This window comes from Cervus elaphus, chromosome 15 (genome assembly GCF_910594005.1).
Source record: "Cervus elaphus chromosome 15, mCerEla1.1, whole genome shotgun sequence".
NCBI classification, from domain to species: Eukaryota; Metazoa; Chordata; class Mammalia; order Artiodactyla; family Cervidae; genus Cervus; species Cervus elaphus.
The window spans coordinates 1,940,011-1,952,061 of record NC_057829.1 but is presented as its reverse complement, the minus strand read 5'-3'; the positions used below and the strand labels follow the sequence as shown (position 1 = coordinate 1,952,061).

The following is a 12,051-nucleotide window of genomic DNA, read 5'->3' as shown; positions in this document are numbered from 1 at the left end:
ATGGGCTCAGTAGTTGCTGTTCCTGGGCTCTAGAGTACAGGCTCAATAGTTGTGGTGCATGGGCTTAGTCGCTTCAAGGGATATGGGATGGAACCTGTGTCTCCTGCATTGGCAGGGAGATTTTTAACCACTGAGCCACCAGGGAGGCCCATGACTATATCTTAATGGTGTTGTTTTCATTGAACAGTTCATTTTAAACTTGATGGCATAAAAAGAAATGGTTTTTCTCTGAAGTCAGCATGGTTGCTGAATGTCAGCCTTTCTCTGATGATGCTCTAAAAGACCTGATACACACCAAGAGAAACATAAGTAAATTGTGTCATGTTATAATGTGGTATAGAGTAGTATAATGCTAAAAACTACTGTTATCCATTTGTGCTAGAGTAATTGTTTACTGGATATGAATATTGACCTGTCAAATTTCTCGTGCTTTGATGAAATTCAATGCTTTTTTCCTACACTAAATACCAGGATGAAGAGTTCAAGACAGTATAATTTTAAGGTGAATTGTTCATTTCCCCACCATGGACTCTCTTTTCTTGATGTTTCTTTGTTCCCAGAGAAATGAGAGATGTGGTTTCTAACCAGGATATTTGAGAGGAAAAGATTCAGTTCCTCAGGAGGTGACTGGGAACCATTTGGTGGCTTTCATCTGCGTGGACCTTGGAAGCAGATGAGAGAAAATCCTTTTTTATTTTCGAATGAAGTGGAGAGACCAGAGGGTGGACTCTTTGGGAAAACAGTTCCAAAAGGTGAATCAAAACTGAGTATCTGTCAAAAAAGAGTATCTGTCATCAAAGAAGTAGGCCTATTGGACACCCATAGTTTGACTTAGGGATACGTGGGCCATCATGGTGATTTCTAGGAAAAATAATCAACACCAGTGAAAACTCCACATGGTATAAATGTGTTACTAACTGAAAATCGATGGTCAGTTGACCATCAGTTGACCAAGTACAAATAATGATCATCAAGAAATCTTACAAAAAGAAGAAACTCTGGGAAAGGCACATCTATAAATCATCAATTATGATTTAGATAAGAAACCTTGCTATTTGAAAAATTTTTGACCCCAAGTAAAACAGTTACAGTAAATTAAAAATAAACAGTAATATCCAGGTCAGGGGTGCTGAGGGTGGAGGGTGGCTGCGAGGTCCGGCTCCATCTCCAGCGAGTGCGCAGGCGTGAGCGGGGGCAGGTGCGAGGGCGGAGGCGTGGGGACGCCTGAGCTCCCGGGACCCTCGCTGAGGGAAGGGAAGGTGGAGACTGGGTCGGTCCCCAGTGCGAGACGCCCCGGACCGGGGAGCAGCGCAGACACGAGTAAGTGCAGCTCTACCCGCAGCCCTTCACCGCGCGCCCCCGCCTGCCCAACGGCCAGCGGCCCCTGACTCCTCCTTCCTAGAGGAGCGGGAGCCTCACTCGGTCCTCTGCTCGGGGGTCACCGCCACCGGCCGCAGGGTGAGGACGCCGCGCCGGGGCCCCAGGGCGGTCGTGGAGCGGTGGGCGCCCCGCGCGCTCGCAGCCCTCCCTGCCCGGCGCCTCTGGAGTCTCCTCTCGGTGGGGCTGCCCCACGACCGCGGGGGGCGGCCTCTGGGCCTGCGAACGCTGCCTGGGCCCCGTCGCTTCGGGCGCGCGGATGCGAGACGGGGAGGTGCCGCCGAGGAGCGCGAAATTGGGGCCGCCGGGTGCGCGTCGGGCGCGGTGGGTCCGCAGGTGTGAAGGGGTCTCTGCTCCCGGGATGCGCGCGGGTGATGGGGGCGCACAGCTCGGGGATCCTGTTCGCTGGCCGCCGGCAGCAGCGGCTGTTCAGATGGGACTCCGTGCTCTTTCCTAAAGCCTTCTGGAGGATCAGGTACAAAAGGTTAAAGTTCACTTTCACGCTCAGTGTTTTCGGGCTTTATTGACTGACTGTGATAACTCACCGAGCGCTTCCAGGAGGGTAATTCGTGACATGCTAGCACCTAAGCAAAGTTTCAAGTAAAGTAGTCCCCGCCTTTTAATGTTTTTGCGTATGGAGGGCTTTTTGAACAGTTTGTTTTTGTTTCTGTTCATCTTTTCCAGCAACAGACCATGGAGAAACGGCATTACTCTAAGTTAAAATGTTTATTTCTGCACAGTAATCATAGATGCTAAAGTATTTTCAAATTCTAGCATCTACAAAGAGCTCGGTGGTTGTTTGGTAAATTTTGCTTGAAGGGAAGACTTTGGAATCCAGAGAAATGTTCATTTCATGAAATTGTGGTGCACCCTTTTGCAATTTTGAATATCTAACCCAGGGAAATTCTCAGATTTTCTCCAGATAACGCATATTTTGTCTGAGAATAGTTTGGGTTTTGTTCTGTGGTTTTTATGTGCTGTTTGTTGGTACCTACCTCAGTTCAGTTCAGTTCAGCCGCTCAGTCGTGTCCGACTCTTTGCGACCTCATGAATCGCAGTACGCCAGGCCTCCCTGTCCATCACCAACTCCTGGAGTGTACTCAAACTCATGTCCATCGAGTGGTGATGCCATCCAGCCATCTTGTCCCCTTTTCCTCCTGCCCCCAATCCCTCCCAGCATCAGGGTCTTTTCCAATGAGTCAACTCTCTGCATGAGGTGGCCAAAGTATTGGAGTTTCAGCTTCAGCACCAGTCCTTGCAACAAACACCCAGGACTGATCTCCTTTAGGATGGACTGGTTGTATCTCCTTGCAGTCCAAGGGACTCTTAAAAGTCTTCTCCAACACTATAGTTTAAAAACATCAACTTTTCAGCACTCAGCTTTCTTCACAGTCCAGCTGTCACATCCATACATGACCACTGGAAAAACCATAGCCTTGATTCGATGTACCTTTGTTGGCATAGTAATGTCTCTGCTTTTTAATACGCTGCCTAGATTGGTCATAACTTTCCTTCCAAGCATTAAGCGTCTTTAAGTTTCATGGCTGCAATCACCATCTGCAGTGATTTTGGATTCCCCCCAAAAAAAGTCTGACACTGTTTCCACTGTTTCCCCATGTATTTCCCATGAAATGATGGGACCAGATGCCATGATTTAGTTTTCTGAATGTTGAACTTTAAGCCCACTTTTTCACTGTCCACTTTCACTTTCATCAAATACCAGACCACCTGACCTGCCTCTTGAGAAACCTGTATACAGGTCAGGAAGCAAGAGTTAGAACTGGACATGGAACAACAGACTGGTTCCAAATAGGAAAAGGAGTTCGTCAAGGCTGTATATTGTCACTGTGCTTATTTAACTTATACGCAGAGTACATCATGAGAAATGCTGGGTTGGAAGAAGCACAAGCTGGAATCAAGATTGCCAGGAGAAATATCAGTAACCTCAGATATGCAGATGACATCACCATTAGGGCAGAAAGTGAAGAGGAACTAAAAAGCCTCTTGATGAAAGTGAAAGAGGTGCCTACTTAGGAGGCTTCAAAACAATCTAATTAAAACTAGTGATTGGTGCAAAGTACTATGCTTTGTAACACAGAGATAGGTTGTCTTTCTCTATCAAAATTGTTTCTTGAGTTAGCAAATTTTTCCCTTGAAACAGTCAGGAATGACTTTTTAAAACCCTGCAGTTCTGACTCTGATAATTAGGAAGAACGTTATTTCACTGTTGAAGATAATGGCAGACATTTCAAAGATGGACAACAGGTACACAAGAGAAATTCGAGTGCTCAGTTCGGTGCATTGGTGTCGGCAATAAAGCTGAGTTTCTCTTCTAAGGGAAAAAGAAGGAGAACCACCTGGTGATGACCGCGGGCTCTTTCCGTGCACCACACACCCAGAGGAAGGGGAGGAGGTGGAGTGATTCTCAGATGGATTGGCCGTATGTTCATTTCCCAACCACAGACTTCCTTTCCTTGATGTTTCTTGACTCCCAAAGAAACTAGAAGTGTGGTTCCTTACCAGGATATTTGAATGGGAAAGATCCTTTCAATTCCTAGGCACATGACGAGATCCATTGTGTAGCTTTCATCTCCCTGAACCTTGTAAGTAGCTCTGAGAACATCTTCTTCTCTGTTGAGTTAGGCAGAAAGGGAGGGTGGTGGAGCCTTGGGGGGCAAATGTTGCAAAAGCTGGACTAAAACTTAATCACTGTCTTCAAAGAAATAGACTGGATGCCAGAATTTTGATCTTCAGGCCTCTTGCAACATTAGGGAAATCATCAGTAGTGGAAGTATTCCACACCATATAAAACTCCATGAGATCAAATGTATTATTGACTGAAAATTGATGAAAGGAAAAGAACATTTTGAAATTTTCTGATAGCTGATATTTGACCCAAGTCAGTCAACCACATACAAGTACTAATCACTAAAGAATTTCCCAAAAAGGATATTTATAGTCATTCAGCTGTGATGTGGTTAAGAAACCTGTCATTTATTTTTTTAAAATGAATCCCAACTAAAATATTTTCAATTAGAAATAAATATGGATAAACCACAACTAGTTTTCTGTGCTGTGTTTTCAAATCAAGATCAAGGGATTAAAATCTCCTATTGAAGTTTTCTCTTGAAAATACTTTCTCTACACTGTGTTTCAAATATTATTATAATTCTTATTGCAGTTTTTTGAAGCTCAGAATGTAAAATGTTGAGGAATTGAAGTTCTCTGAGTTCAGATGACTGAGTCAGAATTAACAAGGTTAAACTGGATGTGAAAACTATTAATGGTACAAAATTTACTTTTGTTATCTAAGTGTACTAGATTGATGGCTATTTAAGTTCATCCTATGATGAACATTTTTGTGGGTATAATAGTTCATGCTGAATTATCAAATAACTTAAAATTTCAGAAGCACATCACTCTGTTTCCCACATGACAGTGCTGAGTGGGTGTTCATCCTGGGGAGACGGCACTTCCTCATGTGGTCATTCAGGAGCCCAGACTTCTCCTCTCCTTGGCCTCTTCCATCCCAAGGATCTCATCCCCATCTGTATCCATCAGCAGAAGGGGCAGGAACTTGGAGAAATGCCTGTGGGACGTTATAATAGGCCAGGATGCAACATCAGTTTCTCTCCTACTTCATTGGCCATGATGTGGTCCTGTGGCCACAGAAGAAGCTGGGAAGTCTTCCAGTGGTGTGCCCCAGGAAGGGCAGTGAATTTTCATGGAAAATCAACATTGTCCATGTAAAAATAAAATAGTAACCCCCAAGGAAAAGTAAAACTGAGAGAAATTCCTTAAGAGAGCATAGAAAATGGACCCATTCTAGCTAACAGAGACCCCAAATAAAATAGAGTCATGAGGTCATAACAGACCTGAGATGAAGTAATGTTCTGAGTTCTTAGAAAACCACAAACAAAAGCTCTGAAGCGTTCTGATCCTGCTAAGGGTCCTGCCTGTGAGCACTCTGAAGGAGACGTTCCATTGACCGCCAGTCACGGCAGACTGCGGTCCCACTGCCAGGATTTGTGCTCAGGCTGCACAGGGCCATTTAACCCCTCACAAGTCTCCCGGCTGAGCATTCTGGGACTTTTGCTTTTTAAAAGTTCTTCCCTCCCTTCAGCCCTGGGAATGTGCTTTCAGTTACAGGCAAGAATTGTGTGTCCCCAGTTTGCAAACCTTGCGGACAGTACCCTGTCCTTTTGCTTCAGGTAACACTGATTGTTTTCTGGAATTCATTTACAACTTTAGGATGACATCAGCAGTAACAAGTAACTCATTTAGACCTATTGTGTTTCAAATCTCTATTGGATATTTCCCATACAATGTGCACTGTGCACAGAGCAGACTGAGAATCGGTTAAGCAGTGTCCTGGTCTGGGAGGAGCTCTTAAAGGAGAGGAGACAGGGTTTGAAGGGCCTGCTGTCCTAGCAGAAAGGATAAAAGAGAACCTGCTTTGAAAATTCAAGGAATGATACTAGATTTGGACGTTGCCTGGAGCTGATAGGTTCTGGACACCACTTTCAGAGATGAACAAGATACGTTCAGAGGAAGCTGGCATCAGGAGCTGTAGAAACAGGTCCTGTGATACAAGGTATCATAAGGAATATTTGCAGCTGTTCAATTCACATCTTTTAAATTTATAAATGGATAGAATAATTACTCATATGAAGTGAAAAGGTCACCGGTAATATCAGGTAATCCCATTTTTTAAAATGCTATGTAATTGTAGGTAAAATTATGCAGACTATTTTGAATGATAGTTTCCCAAATTTCTAAAACATTTTGTTAACGTACTCAGAAGAAAGCTATGAAAATTCTTTGGTTAGATAGACTAATCTCTACACTAGACACACAGAGCTGGGGCATAGGCAAGGGATCCCACCCAGCAGGTTCCCACCCTTTCCCTGCAGGTCCCAAGAGGTGGCTACCTCCTCTCTCTTCTCTGTTGTGGTCCCAGGGCCTAACTCAGGGGCTCAACCATCACTCTCTGAAATTCTGCACTTGGAGAGTGATGTATTGTGTCATAGTCAAGACAATGATTTCCACTAGACGGCTCCCCCCAAACACTGAGACTTGCAGAATTTGATTTACTCATAGCAAGACTGTGAAGGTGGCAACTGATTGTTGGCCTCTTTGACAGACAGACCCATGGAGCCCTGCAGTGCTCCTGCTATTTCTTACAGGGCCACGAGAGGGCAGTGTGTAGCTGCTTATGGCAAACACAGCAAGGAGATCCAACTAGTCAATCCTAAAGGAAATCAATCCTGAATATCCATTGGAAGGACTGATGCTGAAGCGGAAACTCCAATCCTTTGGCCACCTGATGCGAAGAACCAACTTATTGGAAAAGACCCTGATGCTAGGGAAGATTGAGGGCGGGAGGAGAAGGGGATGACAGAGGATGAGATGGCTGGATGGCATCACCGACTCAGTGGACATGAGTTTCCGTAGCATCCGGGAGTTGGTGATGGACAGGGAAGCCTGGTGTGCTGCAGTCCGTGGGGTTGCAAAGAGTCAGACATGACTGAGCCACTGAACTGACTGACTGCCCCATTCAAAAGAGTCCTTTTCCAGTTGAACTTCCTCAGAACATGTTTTATAAACTTAAGGGAATTTCTTTAAAATATATTTCCATGCTTTTCATCTCTAGTTTCATTTGGAAACGAGTGAAAAGCCATTACAAGTAACACATGTAAGGTGAGCCCCTGTTTGAAGGTTGTCCCTTCTGACACATATGTGTGCTCAGTTGCTCAGTCAAGTCCAACTCTTTGTGATCCCATGGACTGTAGACCAGGCTCCTCTGTCCATGGGGGTTCTCCAGGCAAGAATACTGGAGTGGCTGGCCATGCCCTCCTCCAGGGGATCTTCCCAGCCCAGGGATCAAACTCAGGTCTCCCGCATTGCAGGCGGATTCTTTACCATCTGAGCCACCAAGGAAGCTCAGTAATTTATTCTTTCTGATGTATTTGTAAATGTGGTCTTTTTCTTAATTTCCGTTCCAAACTGATCCTATTACTGTACAGAAATGCAAGTGAATTTCAGTGTTAATTTTTGTACCATGTTACTTTGATGAATTCATTTATTATTTATAACATTTTTGTGGCGTCCTTAGGATTTCTACTTATGAAATCATGTCACATGTGAACATAGATAATTCTACTTCCATTTTTCATATTTGAATGTTGGTGATTTATGCATTAATTCAACTTATTTTGTTCTATGTCTTTGCTGACAGCCATGTCTAAAACTACAAGTACTATTGCTTAGAAGTGGTAAAACCCAGTATTCTTGCATGCTTCCTGAAGTCAAAGGAAAGATTTTCCATGTTTCACCAATGACTGTGATGTTGGCTATGGGTTTTCCATGTATGGCATTATTCTGTCATGATTTCTCTCAAATGTAATTTGTCAGGTGATTTTAGCATGAAAAGGTGTTTAATTTTTCAACTGTTTTTTCTATTAACTGAGATGAACATGTTTTTTCCCCTTTATTCTGTTAATGTGTGTGCTATTCAGATGCATTTTCCTAGGTTGAAGCATTCTTGCATCCCAAAAATAAATCCCACTTGTTCATGGTGTATAATTCTTATTATATGCTGCTGCTGCTGCTGCTGCTAAGTCGCTTCAGTCGTGTCCGAGTCTGTGTGACCCCATAGACGGCAGCCCACCAGGCTCTGCCGTCCCTGGGATTCTCCAGGCAAGAACACTGGAGTGGGTTGTCATAGATAGCTATAAACGATTATTATCTAGAGAGATATATATGCCCTTCCAACTTCTGCTCAGGCTTCCAGAATCCTGGTAGGGCAGCCGGTGATGGCCAGGACGTAGCACTGAGCCACAGAGATGTATGCTTCTTCTTAGTCACTGATGACTGATACTACTGACCCGTGAGTGTTGTTTCACACAGTCAGTGACTGTCTGCCTTAGACCTGCATCCGCCCATCTCCTGCCTCTGTTTCTCACCCTCTACTCCTTCCTTCTGAGACTCACTCACTTCTTCCTTAAATACACCCTTCCTCATTCTCAGTGAGAGCCTAAGAGAGGCAAACACTTGTAGTCTTTTTCATCTGAAAAGAGTCTTAATTCATTTTTATTCCTGAGTGATAGTTTGTGTGTTAGTAGCTCAGTCATGTCCGACTCTTTGCGACCTCATGGACTGGAGCTCAGCAGGCTCCTCTGTCCATGGAATTCTCCAGTAGGTTGCCATTTCCTTCTCCAGGGGATCTTCCCAACCCAGGGATTAAAGCTGGGTCTCCTGCATCGCAGGCAGGTCGTTTAGAATGAAACCTTCAGACTGTTTCTGCACAAGGAACCACAGAGCCCCTAGGGCCAGCAGAGGGCACTGTCTGACTTCGACCTGCATCCACCCATCCTCTGCCTCTGTGTTCTCTGCTAATGACAAACACACTGCCCCATTTAAAAGGGGCCCTTTCCTAGTTAGTCTTCATCAGGAAATTTCAAGTGACTCCAGTATTTCTGCCTGGAGAATTCCGTGGACAGGGGAGCTTGGTGGGCTACAGCCCACAGGGTCACAAAGAGTCGGACATGACTGAGCAACTAACACACACACAGAACATGTCTTGGAAAAAGTCAAAATCCAGGACAAGTAAAAATACAAGGTGAGCCAGTGACTGGAAGTTTTCCCTTGTGAGACATTACAAAGATTTAAAGTCTATGTCTAAACCCCCCATCTCTGTCCACCTCTGTCCCCTCCTTTCTTCATTCATCGATAAACAACTGTCTATGAAAAATATCTTTTCACAATCTATGTAATGTGTTAGAGATATTTTTCAATCATGTTGCCCCTTCTTTCTGATGTGAATCTTTGGGTGGCACTCTGTTTATGAGATCGAATCCCTTAAATCTGTTTGTCGCTTCCACTGTATAATTGTAAGGGATTTGATTGTAGGTCATATCTGAATGGTCTAGTGGTTTTCTCTACTTTCTTCCATTGAAGCCTGAGTTTTGCAATAGGAGCTCATGATCTGAGCCACAGTCAGCTCCCAGTCTTGTTTTTGCAGACTATGTAGAGCTTCTCCGTCTTCGGCTGCAAAGAATATAATCAATCTGATTTTCGTATTGACCACCTGGTGATGTCCATGGATAGAGTCATCTCTTGTGTTGTTGTTAAAGGGTGTTTTCTATGCCCAGCATGTTCTCTTGACAAAACTCTGTTAGTCTTGGCCCTGCTTCATTTTGTACTACAAGGCCAAATATCCCTATTATTCTGGGTATCTCTCGACTTCCTCCTTTTGCATTCCAATCCTTTATGATGAAAAGGACATCTTTTCCTTTCCTTTTTTTTTTTTTTTTTGTTGTTAGTTCTAGGAGGTCTGGTAGGTCTTCAAAGAACCGGTCAACTTCAGCATCTTTGGCAGTAGTGTTTGGGGCATAGACTGGGATTACTGTGGTATTGAATGGTTTGCCTTGGCAACGAACAGAGATCATTCTGCCGTTGATGAGACTGCACCCAAGTGCTGCATTTTGGACTCTCTTGTTGACTACAAGGCCTACTCCATTTCTTCTAAGGGATTCTTGCCCACAGTCGTAGATATAATGGTCATTTGAATTAAATTCACCCATTCCAGTCCATTTTAGCTCACTGATTCCTAAGATGTCGATGTTCAGTTCACTCTTGCCATCTCCTGCTTGACCACATCCAATTTACCTTGATTCATGAACCTAACATTTCAGGTTCCTATGCAATACTGTTCTTTACTGCATGGGACTTTACTTTCACCACCAGACACATTCACAACTGAGCATCATTTCTGCTTTGGCCCAGCCACTTCTTTCTCTCTGGAGCTGTTAGTAGCTGCCCTCCACTCTTCCCCAGTTCAGCATACTGAATGCCTTCCGACCTGGGGGGCTCATCTTGCAGCGTCATACCTTTTTGCCTTTTCTTCCTGTTCGTGGTGTTCTCCAGACGGGAATACTGAAGTTGGTTGCCATTTCACCCCCCAGTGGACCACTTTTTGTCAGCACTCTTCATTCTGACCCATCCATCTGGGGTGACTCTGTACACCACGGCTGATGGCTTCACTGAGTTATGGAAACCCCTTCCTCACTGCAAGGCTGTGATCCCTGCCAGTCCCAAACTGCTTTGATTACTATAGCTTTGCAGTAAGTTTTGAAATCAGTAACGGTATTCTCCCATGTTACATTTTCTTCTTGTCATTGTTTTGCTATTTTGGGGTATATTAGTTGTAAAATGTTTTAGGATAGGCATTTGGGTTTCAGGTGGAGTTTTGATCAGGATTGCATTGGAATTGTCCAGTGCAATGGTTAGTATTGAGATCTTAGCAATAAGTCTTCCAATGCATGAAAACAGGATTTGTGACTTTTAATGTCTTCACGAAGTTTGACATTTCGCTGTGCAAGTCTTCACTTTTTTTGTTAGGTTAATCACTAAGTAGTTTATTCTTTCTGAAACAATTATAAACAAAACTGTTTTCTTAATTTCCTTTTCACTTTGATCATTAGTGTACAGAAATGCTACTGATTTTTAGCATTGACTTTGGTGAATGTCCTTGTTACTTTGCTGAATTAATTTTTTATTTATAACATTATTTTTTGTGGCATACTTAGGATTTCTACATTTGAGATCATGTCAGGGGTGGACATAGATAATTCTACCTCTTTTCAGATTTAAATGTCACTGATTTATCTGTCTGTATGTCTGTCTTTGCTGACTGTGATGGCTAAGACTCTCAGTGCTGTGCTGCATAGAAGTGGCAAAACCTAGCATTCTTATGTGTTTCCTAATCTCAGAGGAAAAATTTTCAGTCTTCATCACTGGCTGTGATGTTGGCTGTGAGTTTTACTTGTCTTTGTGTAGTCAGTTGTGTCCAACTCTTCACGACCTTTTGCACTGTAGCCCACCAGGCTCCTCTGTCCATTGGACTCTCTAGTCAAGAATAGTGGAGTAGGTTGATGTTTCGTCCTCTAGGGGATCTTCCTGATCCAGGGATCGGACCTCTGTCTCTTGCCTCTCCTGCTTCGCAGGCAGATTCTTTACTGCTGAGCCATCAGGGACTTGAACTTTATGGTGGTAGTTTCCTTCAAGTGTTATTTGTCAAGTTTTTTTTTTTAATCATGAAAAGGTTTTGAAGTTTTTAAATTGCTCTCTCTGCATTAATTGAGATCATGGTTTTTCCGAGTGTTATGTGAATGTGGTGCATTGCTTGCTTGCTTGCTTGCTTGCTAAGGCGCTTCAGTCGTGTCCAACTCTGTGCGACCCCCATGGACAGCAGCCCACCAGGGTCCTCTGTCCACAGGATTCTCTAGGCATGAACACTGGAGTGGGTTGCCATTTCCTTCTCCAACGTGGTGCATGATACCAATGCATTTTACTATGATGAAGCATTCTTGCATTCCAGGAAAAATCCCACTTGTGTATATTGTACAATTCTTATTATATGAATTGATATAAATGATTACAGATATATATATATATATAGATATATATATACACACACACACACACACACACACACACGCTCACAGCTTCAGCTCTGGCTTCCTAAACCCTGGTAGAGTGGCAGGTGGCCAAGACGCAGCACTGGACCACAGAAGTTAATGCTTCTAATTACTCATGATGATTATCACTGCTGATCCAGGGGTGTTGTTTCGCACAGTCAGTGACTCTCTGCCTTAGACCTGCATCTGCCCA

At 43.8% G+C, this 12,051-nt stretch overlaps 1 protein-coding gene across 1 annotated transcript in view; it reads left to right on the top strand.

Annotated features, from left to right (window-relative positions):
• Window positions 1-239: 239 nt before the first annotated feature.
• LOC122709172 overlaps window positions 240-12,051 on the top strand; it is a 29,383-nt gene continuing 17,571 nt past the window's right edge. Inside the window, exons 1-2 of the mRNA XM_043926318.1 lie at window positions 240-309; window positions 1,135-1,320. Of these exons, the coding sequence (XP_043782253.1) occupies window positions 240-309; window positions 1,135-1,320 (256 nt within the window). The remainder of the gene's footprint in view (window positions 310-1,134; window positions 1,321-12,051) is intronic.